At 33.1% G+C, this 12,847-nt stretch overlaps 1 protein-coding gene across 3 annotated transcripts in view; it reads left to right on the top strand.

Moving 5' to 3' along the window:
* Nucleotides 1-12,847, top strand: part of LOC129947669 (rho guanine nucleotide exchange factor 10-like protein) — a 290,921-nt gene that overhangs the window by 123,015 nt on the left and 155,059 nt on the right. Inside the window, exons 1-2 of one of the 3 annotated variants that reach the window (XM_056058307.1) lie at nucleotides 5,838-5,900; nucleotides 6,882-7,228. The exons of 1 other annotated variant lie outside the window; for it this stretch is intronic. In XM_056058307.1, coding sequence (XP_055914282.1) covers nucleotides 7,138-7,228 — 91 coding nt within the window. In that variant the 5' untranslated portion in view covers nucleotides 5,838-5,900; nucleotides 6,882-7,137. Of the gene's footprint in view, nucleotides 1-5,837; nucleotides 7,229-12,847 lie in introns of those variants that run through there. One more of the 3 variants, XM_056058306.1, reaches the window with a different exon arrangement.

The raw sequence follows: 12,847 nt of genomic DNA, 5'->3' as shown, positions 1-12,847 counted from the left end.
ATTTGAGCTATATGTCCTAAGCTATAGCTATACAAGCTAAATAGTCCATTTGATCAGCTCAATTTTTCACTACTTTTTCCAATGGATATTGATTCAAAAGCTGCTAGTTTTCCTGCATAAACCATAACCTTATCACAAGTAATCGACAGACGTGAAATCGCCAGGACTACTTCTCGAAATAAAATTGTAATTAAGAAATTACGGGTTGCGCATTCTTGTTAAAATATATAACCGTGACAGCAGCCTCTGTGCAATCGCAGCAAACTGTCAGTTTTAATAAATGGTAATTCGTTGATGGCTTGATAATGGTTTTGAATCGTGAGAAGTAAAATGAGTGCGAAAACGATCGAGTTGCTTGTTCACTCCTCCAATTATGTCAACAGATTTATTTTTCAAAGATTCATGATGGATTACCAAATCGTTATTAAACAAAAATATCCAAATAGTTTAAAAATTCTCTTATATACATTTGAAACTGGTAACATACCACCTCAAACCTAGCCTAGCTAAGAAAAACAAAACTTCAGACCAAACACATATGATTTCAGAATAAAAACAACAACGTTAGTGAATTTAGGTTAAACTAAAGGTTTTCGTAACTGGTAAATAACCGGTGTTTTAAGACGAGTGGTTTTTAATCTGTCAACAATTTTTTCAGAATTGGTCTTTTTAACAGTTGTCACTTAATTTATTGTCTGTATGGTTTACCATTTTATAATACATAAGATTACTTCTCAACAATGTTTGCAAATAGTGCAAATTTATTAAGAAAAAAAGGGCTGTCCCGTCTGTCAATTTTTCTTGCTAAAAAGTTTGTAGGTTTTCGTGTTGTGTTAAAAAACTTGTCAGTTGAATTATTCTTAAAAAATTCAAAATTACCAATAACATTTTGCATTTAATAAAATACTTTAATTTTAATATATATTTTTGTTAACGAGATTTTTAGTCGTAAACCAATTTTTAACAATTTTAGTAGCATTTCTTAATTTTTTTAATTTCTTATATAAACAAATACAAATTGGATTTATGCAATTAAATATTGTTCAAGAGTTTTCAAAAACTGAACTTTAATTTTTAAAAAATGTTCGCACCATTTTTTGCAGATTTTGATTGCTTATGAAAAAACTGACAGTTGGATTTTTGTAAACAATTTACTGAATGTCGAAACAATATTTTTTGTGAAATCAAATTAGTTTGAAGCAAATATTTTTTAATTTCTTGAAAAGTTATTTGAGTCGAAAGTAAATTTTTACAAAGTTTTAGTATATATTTTTTTAGATTTTTTTGTAAGAAAACTGTACATTTTTTTCAAAATTTTACATAATGTTGAAAACAATATTTCTTATAAAACAAAATTTGTTTGAAACAATAATCTCAAAGTTTTGAAAAGTTATTTGAATCGAAACTTAATTTTTACCCAGTTTAAGTATTGTTGTTTTTTTTAGGTTTTTATTTTTTGTACGAAAACTGTCAATTCGATTTTTTTTAAACCAGATGTCAATAACTTTATTCTTAAAATTATTTTTTGTTTGTGAAATATAAGAGATGACAAATTACAATACATAATTTGAAATTTAATTCAAGTCTCTGGCGTTTTTGGTTCGTGAGATATTTTGGGTTAGTCAAAACTTTCACCTTTTTTTAAATTGCTATGGTAAAAAAACTTTCATTCATTTTTGAAAGAGTGCTTTCTGCATTATTACCTGTATAACAAAATTAATTTGATGTCGATATCTCTACTAATTCTTGAGCTATGGACCAAGAAGAAAACTTCCCTAACGTTCTAATGTTCGTACATACGCACTCACAGACATAGCTCTAAAAATCTATTATTTCGACCTTAGGAACCTTGAAACGTCGAGAAATGTCAAAATTTTCAATTTGACAAATCGAACCCATTACAATAACTTCCTATGGGAAGTTTATATTGGCGCGGTGAGCCCAATATACCCGATCGACATAATCGTCCTGCAGAGGAAGTACTTGGAGGAACTATTGAAAAAGACCTAAATGAGTCCATCGCTCCCAACAATTGAAGATGTAAACATCCAATTTTTGGAAGATTTAAAGAAATGATCTTGATTCGATAGGACCTCTCCGCTGGGATTTATTTCAGTCAGCCATGGTTACAAATTATTAAAATATAGGTAATGTTTAAATTCTTCTAATTTTAGGTGAAACCAAAACATTTTTTGAACTGCAAAATTTTTCAAGAACGAAACATTTTGAAATGAATGTTGTTCATGAATAATTTCTTTTGTTAGTCCTAAAATAATTTAATTACCCGTGTTTTGTTGGGAAATCTATCCATAGTAAAGTAGGATTTTACACGAATAACAAAAACAATATCCATAGTGAGAATAACACCGATAAAAGTTAGAGTGGAATCTCACTATGGATAGGTTTTTGAAATTTATACGAGCCTCGAATGAATCTTATGTGATTTCGTTCTCAAATGTTGGTACGATTGATATTGCATTTGTATCTCGATGGCTGTGTTCGTTGAGTAGTTCTGCATTTGGAATCATGTGTGTTTTCCATTGCGGAAAAAACGAATCTATTACTGTTGATATTATTTAGTTTTGTTAGTGAAAATGGACTAACTGGGCTTATTTTGCAAGAAAAAACAATAGAAAAGATATTTATGTTTGCTATGTTTCCAAAAAAGGATTATCTCAGTTTAGAATAGATAAATCTCAACTTGAAGTTTTTTATTATTATTTTGACAGATCTTCTTTCAGTTGTACCAATTTTTAAATTCTAAAATCTATTGTGGAGATTACAGAAGTTAAAGCGAAAACAAAGTTAAGAAAAAGAGTTGGTTGTATTATTTTCACTCTCGTAAGAAATCATCATTCCATTTCATATACAATGTTAATAATCAAAGCAGCCAGTATTTTAAAAGGTCAACGATTTGAATTCAACCCATCTACATGTCAACAGTTGTAAAATATGCAAACAATTTTTCGAGCAGATGGTTTATGTCTTTGATATTGGTTTCGGTTAATTCTCGCAGTAATGACACAAACCATTATGAAATATTGTTATTTCCTTAGCAGAGACTCCCAAACTGTATGAATAGTTATTGATTTGACAGTTAGAGGTAAACGGCGTTGTGAACGGAAACAAACATAATATTTTAAATTATCTGCTTAGTCGAGAATCCTTTCATCTCCTTTATATCTTGTAATATATAGTTTTTGTTCGCAATAAAATAAGTATTTTGTATTTACAAAATATTTTTAAGTATTCCTAAGAATTCTATAGTTCGCTATAGAAAATAAAAAAGGTACATAAGGTATACAAAGTAACTGCATTTCAATTCATTGTTAAAAAGCAGTAACGCCAACAAGAGGGACCATCTTCCTCATCGGCAGAACCGAACAAGCTGCTCAAAACTCCTTCATTCAGATCGAGCAGGCGGCCAACAATCAGGGGAATCAAAAACAAAGTACATATTGGCTTCGATTGTGAGAAGCACAGTTGGTCAAAAAACTAAGATTGCGGAGCATGAATTTAAAGTAATTTAATCCTTGAAATACCTTGGGTCAGTTGTGGAAGCCGATAGAAACATATAAGAAGAAATACGCGGACGGCTGCTCAAAGCCATCAGAGCTTTTAAAATGTACTATAACTTTTAACCTGCTACTATGCAATACGATCACTTCTGCCATATGATACAAGACATAAGTGCTTTTCAAAAGGCACTCCGACCTCTTAGGAGCGCTCAAGAGGAAAGTTGTACGGAAAATTGGTGGTCCCTTATGTGAGGAAGGAAGATTTCTTAGACACACAATCATGAACTTTATCGTCACAAAAATTAAGTTTGGTAGACTCCGGTGGGCTGGGACACCTAGGTCGCATGAGGGAAGAAGTATACTCCATGGTACACGTTGGGGAGAGATCGCGTAGAGCATGTACGCAACCTTGAGATGCGCAATTGTGGTGTTGTCAGCTCACGATCGGAATACATGAAGAGACTTGTTAAATAAAGCCCAGGACCGGTTGTCCAGCCGATCACGATTATGATGCCTGACTTGTAAGTCTTATTTCAAAAACCCATGCGTTATAAAAACAACAACAATTAATTTTAAGCCCTTTAACTTCTTTTTTGTTTAGAAATATGAACAATTATTATCAGTTCAATGTTTTTAAGGGTTTAGTCTACTAAATTTTAAATTCGGTGGCGCAACAGCCCATGAAGAACCAGGGCCTAGTGACTTACTCTCAACCATTCCTGTGTGCGAGTAATGCTGTCAGAGATTGAAGGGACCTACAGTTTATATGCCGAATCCTAACGGCTAGTTTAAGAAAGCACTTTTTCATGACAAGAATTACTCTTGGAGGATTTGTCAATTCCTCGCAAGAGACAGTACCCGTGAAAAAAGTTAGGTGGCACAGGAAGGGAATGAACCCATGACCACTTGCATGACAGTCCAACGCACTAACCATGGTACGCTACAGGTACTACTTATTGTTCTAATATTCCACTGCTTTGAGATACTGTTTGTGGTACTGTTGTCCACTTGAATGACTTGGTCGATGGCCATTTCTGAAAGCCCAGATATCTCGTCTAAAATTGTTTTGAACTAAAAACCGCATTGAAAATTGGATTCTTCACTCAGATAACATACAAATATCTGCATCTTTTGGTCAGAGGTTAATGTTACTTCTCCACTTTCTAATCCCTAGAAAGTTGTAAGAAGGTCGCTACATATTTTTCAATCTTTTTTAAATAAGTTTTTGGTTGTCCTATGCTTCCTAGCTTGCATAGGTTAACGTAAGCTTTACGTTATTAACCTTAAACTATAAGACTATATGAAGTGATTATTATCATCGTGCAAAATGTTCTATCTTATAATAGAAATGTCTATAATAATTTTCTATTTAAAAATTATACCTAACATAGGACCTTTTGATTTCCGGTAAAGAAAAAAGGCATAGGTATCTTAAAAGAAATATGTATGCTCGCAGGGGCTCTTCAAATAAAAATATCCCTAAAGCACTTGTGATGAGTGCCTACAGGTACATGGATATGTACGTACTTATAGATACTTACTTTTGTACACAACACACCTATCTCACTTTGTCTACAAGTGGTATAGGATAGGTATAGAGGTACCTTTATACTTCCATGATGGTCCTATTCATATTCTGAATTGTTTGTATAAATACTTGATCCACTGCATGCAGAGAAAAACAAGAAGTGCCTCTATCTAACCGAAAGTATCTACTACCGCATCCAACCCCTAACCCTTCTCTCTTCCCTAAATTTTTGCTTATTCCTCACCTCACCCTGGAAGTTATAGCAAAACAAACGGCAGAAGCAGCTCAGAACGATATTTTTCAAACGATCTTCAAGAGCCAGCCATTCCATTCCATCCAGTGTTAGGTTAGGTAAATGCATAGGCCCGCAGTACCAGTTCCATAAGATCATGCTACTGCATCGTTCCTGGCGGCGGTGGCGGTGGCGGCGCGGCGTTGTTCTCCAAAACAACTCGAAGTGCGGGGTCAGGTTGCTGAGCCTCTGGAAATAACGACAACAACGCGATGACGATGACGACGTCGATGTAGCTGTAGCTGTAGCGGCGGCGGCGGTGTTTTTCGATTTGGATGGCAAACGGTCTACACACAGGTCTACCTACAACAACACCACTCTTAATAATATACTCAGACTCACAGCAAAGCAAAGCACAGCAAAGCGGTGCGGCGGAGCACATTCAGTCAGATTCAGATAGAAGAACCAACGACAAAACGAATGTACAAGCAGAATATGGGCCTCCACAGTCCACACGCTTTAGATACTGCTCCGTCAGTAGAATCAATCTTGTCGAAACGATCAAATGTGCGCTTCGCGTCGGTTACTCACTTTCGCTGTACTCTGTACTCTGTAGTCAAATGTATCTGTATTCATATTTTTGTTTATTTTTTCGTATGAATTCCAAAGAATGTTGAATTTTTAAATTTACTTCTAAACAAAAAATCTAATCACACAATTTTTCAATTTCAATTTAAAACTCAAGTTGCCTTTCAACTTCCGACTCCTGAATCTGAATTGATTTTTTCTTTAGTGGACGGGAGTTTGATGCGTTTGTTCTTGTTATTTTTATTATTTTTTTTGTATAGTGGCGAATCTATGTGGCGGCAATGGATTATTTTTAAAATTAACAACAACGATGGTTCATGAATCATGACCCTCGAGACTCTTCATCTCGTCCAAAGTAAGGGATCGGTCGGCCGGCACACTGATTGCGAATTGAAAAGCAAAGTACGAAAAAAATGAAATTACTATCTCAAAATATAAATGTTTGTTGTTTTATTTTGCTGTTTTAACGGTTGCGACGTCAGCGTCGCTCGTTTTCCATGGTAAATTAGTTTGGTAATTTCTAAAAATACTAAAACCGCGATACCTACAAGTGACAATGACACATGCAGAGCAAGTGAGATAGGTCCGTTCCGTGTGCGTTTGAAATATTGTGCTATGCCTGCTCTCTCGTTCTGGTTCTCAGTTTGGTTTTTGTTTAGAAAACTGAAAATTATGCAAGAAGGACGATATATGCATGCATCACGCACGCAAATGCATGCATATTATTTATCTTTGAAGTTGGCTTTCGATTTCAATCTTTGTTTTTTCCCATCCCGGCAATATTTTTTTCCCAACACTCCTTTTCGTTTCGTTCCGATCTGAATATTTGTTTATTTATGTAGGTTTGCACCTATATGTGTACCTACCTATGTATTCATGTACAAATTTTGAAATTCGAAGAGAAAATGAAATATGTAAATAAAAAAATATACATTTTGTGATTTTAATTTTAACAACCGACTAAGATTTTTCTCGAGAAATTAAGCAACATTTTCATTTTATGTCGAATTTTCAGGGTTTGAAGTTTTTTTTTTCTAAGCATCGTTAAAAACTTAAAAAAAGCTTTGTTAGAACATAAAATCAGTGCGAAGTGTCAATACGAAATCGAAAGAAATATTTTAAACGAATATTTAAAAGAATGTTTGTGTATCAATTTGTTTGATTTTTTTTTAATAAAAACAAATTTCGCAGTGGATATATGTACATGTACATATGTAGGTACATATGTATGTAGTATCTGAGGATTATGTTGAATCAGAGAATGTTCAAAGATGGCTTACAAAATGATAAAGTCAGCATTGGAAGGATCCCATCAGCATCAATATAATAATGGAGTTATTTTAATAAAATGCACCTATTTGGGTAAGATATTGAAAATTAACTTATGTATTCATATACTATGTACATACTATATTTATTTAAACAGGAAAAGTTATTGTTTCAAATTCATGGAAGAGAAATCGTCTTATTTAATCTTTCACAAAACGGAATCATGGAAAGGTGAAAATACGATTCTAATGTTTGCATCTTAGAAGTATGTTAAGGTGGCCGTGTCTTTTCAAAATGCAACCAAATTAACATAATACATTTTTTTCCAAAATATTGCTAATAGTTTTGGGCTTAGGCTCAAGTATTACATGAATTTTAGTTCACCTTAAGTGCTGGATTTTTGTTGGCATACCACCGGTTGTTCATATTCACCAACAGAAAAGTCCAAATAGGTTAAATCGTAAACCAAAGGTTGCCCACCGTTTCCCACCTTATTTTTGGAATCATTTTCAAAGAAAATATATAAGTATAAATTAGCCTTCCCAACAAAAACATGTGGATTTCCCAATGCCAAAATGAGTCAATTTCGTTTGTTAAAACTTTGATGGCCGATTTTCAATTTAATTTAATTTATTGTAATAATTCCAACAAAAAAGGTCATGGCCGCCGCCGAGATGAAAATGCCAATGTCCAAAAATGGCAAAAGTTCTTTTTAAAAAACAGTTTGTTTTTTATGTTTCCCAGAGAAGGTGCTATACTTTCGTAACTTCTTTCAACATTTCGGGCAAGCAAAAGCTGTGTTTTAAACTCTATTATTACAATACCGTTGTATATTTAACTTTTAACCATAGGAAGTAATTCTAATTGGTTCAATTTGTCGAATTTAAAGTTTTGACATTTCTAAACGTTTCAAGATCCCTAGAATGTATATCAAAGATTCCTGAGAGATGCCAGTGTGTGCGTGTGTACGTACGTTCGTACGTTCGCGAAGCTTTTTTTCGTCTTCCATATCTCAAGAGCCAGTAATAACAGAGAAGAAAGGACATTAAAATAAAATCAGTTTGTGTTTTTTTTACTTTAGCAACAAAATTTGACGCAAGTATAATAGAGCCTTGAATTCATTTTTATACTATAATGTGTGACGTGATACCAATTTGGTAAAATTCTGAATAGAAAATTATTTCGTTTTATAAAAAATATTGTGTTTAAAACGATAAAATTGATAAAATTATTTTTTAACTCAAAATGTCGGGAACAAAAATAGATATTGGAATTAAAACTTTTTTCATGCAAAATATTGTTGCTAGCTTAAAGTTAATTTTATTAGAAAATTAGGTGGAGAACTTTTCCACAAAAGCATGCAAACCTATAAGAACTGATATGAAATAGTTTTTGACTAAAGTATTTACTATGAGAATAATGAAAAATGTTGAATTCAAATTTTTTGTCATATGACACAAAGTTTTGTGTTAGATATTTTGTTGAACTTTTAGACCAATAAACAGACGGGCACAGATGGGATGTTATCAGTGTGGGTCGCATCCCAGCCTTTTGACTTTTTAATAAAGACTAACAGAAGAAATGTGCGATGTTTTTATAATATTGTTTGCATGCACACCAGCACCAATTATTTAGACTTGTGCATGTAAAACCAGTTGTAAAGGCTTATTGCAAACAAATTTGATGTCTATGTCAAATGAACAGAATGTTTAGAATTAAAGTTAATTTCATGTGACTTACGCCTTTCCTTTTTTAAACCAAAGTAATGATTCTGCTCTTTTTTTCATTAATGAAATTTTTTAATCAACCACTTCTTGGATATTCCACCGACCTTAGACAAGACACTCAAGAAACATCATATCACGCGTATCCTATGCACCTACCCGTCAGCCCATAAGAATCATCACCCAAGCAGCAGCAGTTAATGTTACTATAACAATCTAAAACGATAATAATAATTTTTAATCAAAGTTGAGGATGTTTTATTATTTTCCGCATTATTTACCACTTTAAGAACATCATCACAAATTCACAGACTATACAACTGGCTATCGCACTTCTCGTAATGAGCTCATTGTAAATGCATTAATCATATCAAATAGGCAAACAAGTTGATGATGCTGAAGCCTGAAGCTGATTGTCATTTTGTTGTGCGTATATCAGCCTCAGCCTCAGCTTCAGCCTCAGCCTCAGCCAACCAAATAGCAAACAAGTTGGCATTACTTAATGCAATTTGTTGAGGGCAATAGTCTGTGAAGTATGCGAATCGAAAACTATGATAAACAAAGAACAAACAAGAAAATACAAATCTGCAAACGCATTTGAAGAATCAAATCAAACTGATTTAGGGGGTAAATATTATTCTTGTAGATATGTATGTTTGAAAAACAAAAAATATTAATATGAGTAGCATGAACTGAACATGAACTGCGATAAATTAGTATATTGTTGAACCTATATGTTTGTGTTTAGTCTTTATTAACTCAAATTGTTCATTCAAAATGAGAAAAATTGATACACAACTTGATAATTATTAAAAAAAGGTGAATTTATATATTTGATGAAGCAAAATGGTTGGAAACTCACGATCCGCTTTATTGTTGATCACTAAATTATTTTACCTTATTACTTATTTATTACTCAATTCCGTCAATACACCACACACTTTTTGAAAGCATTTGAATGCATTGTGGAATATTTAGTCTTTAAAATTTACTACTTTTGATTAAGTATAAGTCGAGTAAATATAGCTTTAAAATCATTTGACCAATGTTTTTAACATTTTTCTATGGTGAAAATAGGTATGGCGCTAGGTACTCATTATTTTTGATATTCAAAATTGAAAATCCCCAAGTCTGCCGGATTTAACTAATTTTAAATCATTTGAACAATTTTCAATAAAAAATTGTCAAAACTATTGGTCACAATGTTCTAACTTTTTCGGTTTTCTTACTTTACATATCCGAAAGTCAATATCTGGCTGTCATTTATTAAAAATCAATTAAGAACATTTCACTCTTAGTTTATAAATTTTTCTCAGTTTTAAACGATTGACAGACGCCAGAAAGGCATTGCAAATGATTCTTCTTTTGAAACTCTTCCGAAAAAGGAAGGTCTGGATTCAGTTTTCATCTGTCACCCACTGCAAGATGTACATATTTATATACAGCTATAGCTCTTCATTTCAGAACAATCGGTGCAAAGGACCACTCTTTTTTGGTGTGTCAGAATCACGTAATGCTTTCTTCAACGATAGGTTGAACTGCGATGAGGTACAAATGGTTTTATCAATTTATTTGGTATGCACAATATTCTAATTGTAATTTCTTTTTATAAATTATTTTAATGCCAAATTATTAACAACATTTTATAGTTGAAAATTGCGTACCCTCAGCTATTCATAATTCATTTCTAGTTACACATCGTGGTCCTTTGGACGTGGAACTTCAAGGACAGTGTTTGTTATGATCATTTAAATCCGATCTCGACAGTATAGTCCAATGAGAAGTTATCAACCATGTGGAATTTAGTGCTTCAAAAACTCAACGCTGGCTCCTGTCGTTATAGCATAACGCACCCCTGTTGACACTATCCATGAGTGGCACTTGCATTCACAAAACGAATTATCTTTCTGTACTCGGTATGTGCAAGGCATCTCTTGTGGAGTGATAACATATTTGACATTGCGAAAAATCCTGTTAAACGTTTTGGTTTTCTCCGTCGATGCAAACAAAATTTATTTCACCCCTTATAGACTCTATAATCAATCATTGTTTGAAGAACTTTGTACATAAGTAGACAAATTTTTCCTTTTCCTTAAAATATTTCTTAAAAGTTGAGTAATTTTTTTAGGCTGTAAAAGAATCACTCTCGGATTGCAACTATGTATTTATGTGTCTTTAACATTTGTACATCAGATAATAGTGTAGATAAAATTCGGATGCTTGTCATTTTCTTTTCGTTATTTTTATTTTTAAACTTGTAAACAAATTATATTAATGACACTCATGACACATTCTGTCAGCAAGCTTTCAACATAATCTCATTCATCTGATTCATAGAAGATACCATATTAAGCCAGCGACATCATGAGATTATAAGTAGCTATAATCAATTTTTATCAATAGACAGCAACAGCCGAAATCTGCTCTCTCACAGTTAAAACTATTACCATTACCTTTTTCATATGTGTATGTACATAAAAGTATGTATATTTATATAGATACTTTATTTGAAACTCTATATAAGTATGTTTTACCAAAACTAGCAACTATGTTATACATCAGTAGTAAGATTGCTAACTTTCCTCAATCGATAAATCATCAGTTAAAAGTGAAAACACGACTATTTCAGCAGTAGCTGTCAAATGCCAACTGTCATCGAATCCAATTCAAATGTTCCAGCACCAACAATATCCATCATTATACGCTGCATTGGGCCGGAGGCGCATAGTATCTTCGACATACATACATTACATATACTTATACTCCATTAATAGCTGATTTCTGTGGAAGCTTAAACGAATGAGTGGAGCCTTTTAGGAGTTCAATTTTTATATTATGTCTAGGTACGTAGCTGCACCGCCGAGGCTACCCACTAACCTAGTGTTACACATCTACCTACGACGAACTCCGTTCAACATTTTTCACAGTTAAAATAAATCGATAACCTTAAACAGAAAGAATAAGAGTTGTTTGGGAAAAGCCAAACTAAACTATAAGTAACCAAACTGTGAAAATGAACATCTCTATTTTCAATCGGATTTGGAACTTGAGAGCTATTTGAAATAGCGCAGTCTTCTTGTTGGGAAATAATACTGACAGTTTTATCGGAAAAAATATATCAAAGTGTCAACGGCAATCTATGGTGGCACATAATTAATTGGAAAATGTATACCATGTTAGCCATGTTTTGCTGTCACAGCACAGCATCACAGCAGCAGCGCCATTACCAAAAGAGAAAGATGACTTCGTTAAAAGGCCTTTGTCTAGGCTCTGTCTTCTGTCAGAGCTCTCGGAGAGTTAAAAAATTCAGTTCAGTTTGAACCGCCTATATCTCTATTACCAAGCGGGGTAATACATACTATAAACCAGCTATTAAATATGAAGTCAAAGATTTTTGATATTCGCATATGGGCAATAGGATGTCTATTATTTTCCAAACTCATTAAATTTAATAAGACACACCTAATACATACCAATGATTTGTGCCATAATAATAATATAATACATTTGATGATCTAAAAAGTCATACTTTTAAGCAAGTACTCGAAATATCGTGACGAATTGTAACATCAGGAATGGTATAGAAAGGGTTTAATAGAAAGTCTTAGTGTATGTAAACTTTAAATATAAAATATTAAAATGACAAGAACTACAATGAAAAGAAAATACATTCGCTTAGTACGAGTGAAAAACAAATACCTCTCTTGTCAGTACGATCAAAGTTGAACTCGAGGGTATACTGATAAGCATTGCCCATCGCGTAATCAATTCACTCTCGAATATTACGGTTGAAGTGGAAAGAATGCCACTGTCAATTTCACTTAAGCGCAATTCGTTAAAATAACTGCAAAAAGTAGGAAGGATGGGACAGTATACATAACGACAATGACAATGACAGCATTTTTGGCGATATCGTGAGAATTTTTGTTTAGTTGATAAAAGTAAGGTCCTTTCCCACCAGCGTGCGCGACATGATTCTCGGTCTTCA

Source organism: Eupeodes corollae, chromosome 2 (assembly GCF_945859685.1).
Source record: "Eupeodes corollae chromosome 2, idEupCoro1.1, whole genome shotgun sequence".
NCBI classification, from domain to species: Eukaryota; Metazoa; Arthropoda; class Insecta; order Diptera; family Syrphidae; genus Eupeodes; species Eupeodes corollae.
This window is presented reverse-complemented; position numbering and strand designations above follow the sequence as displayed.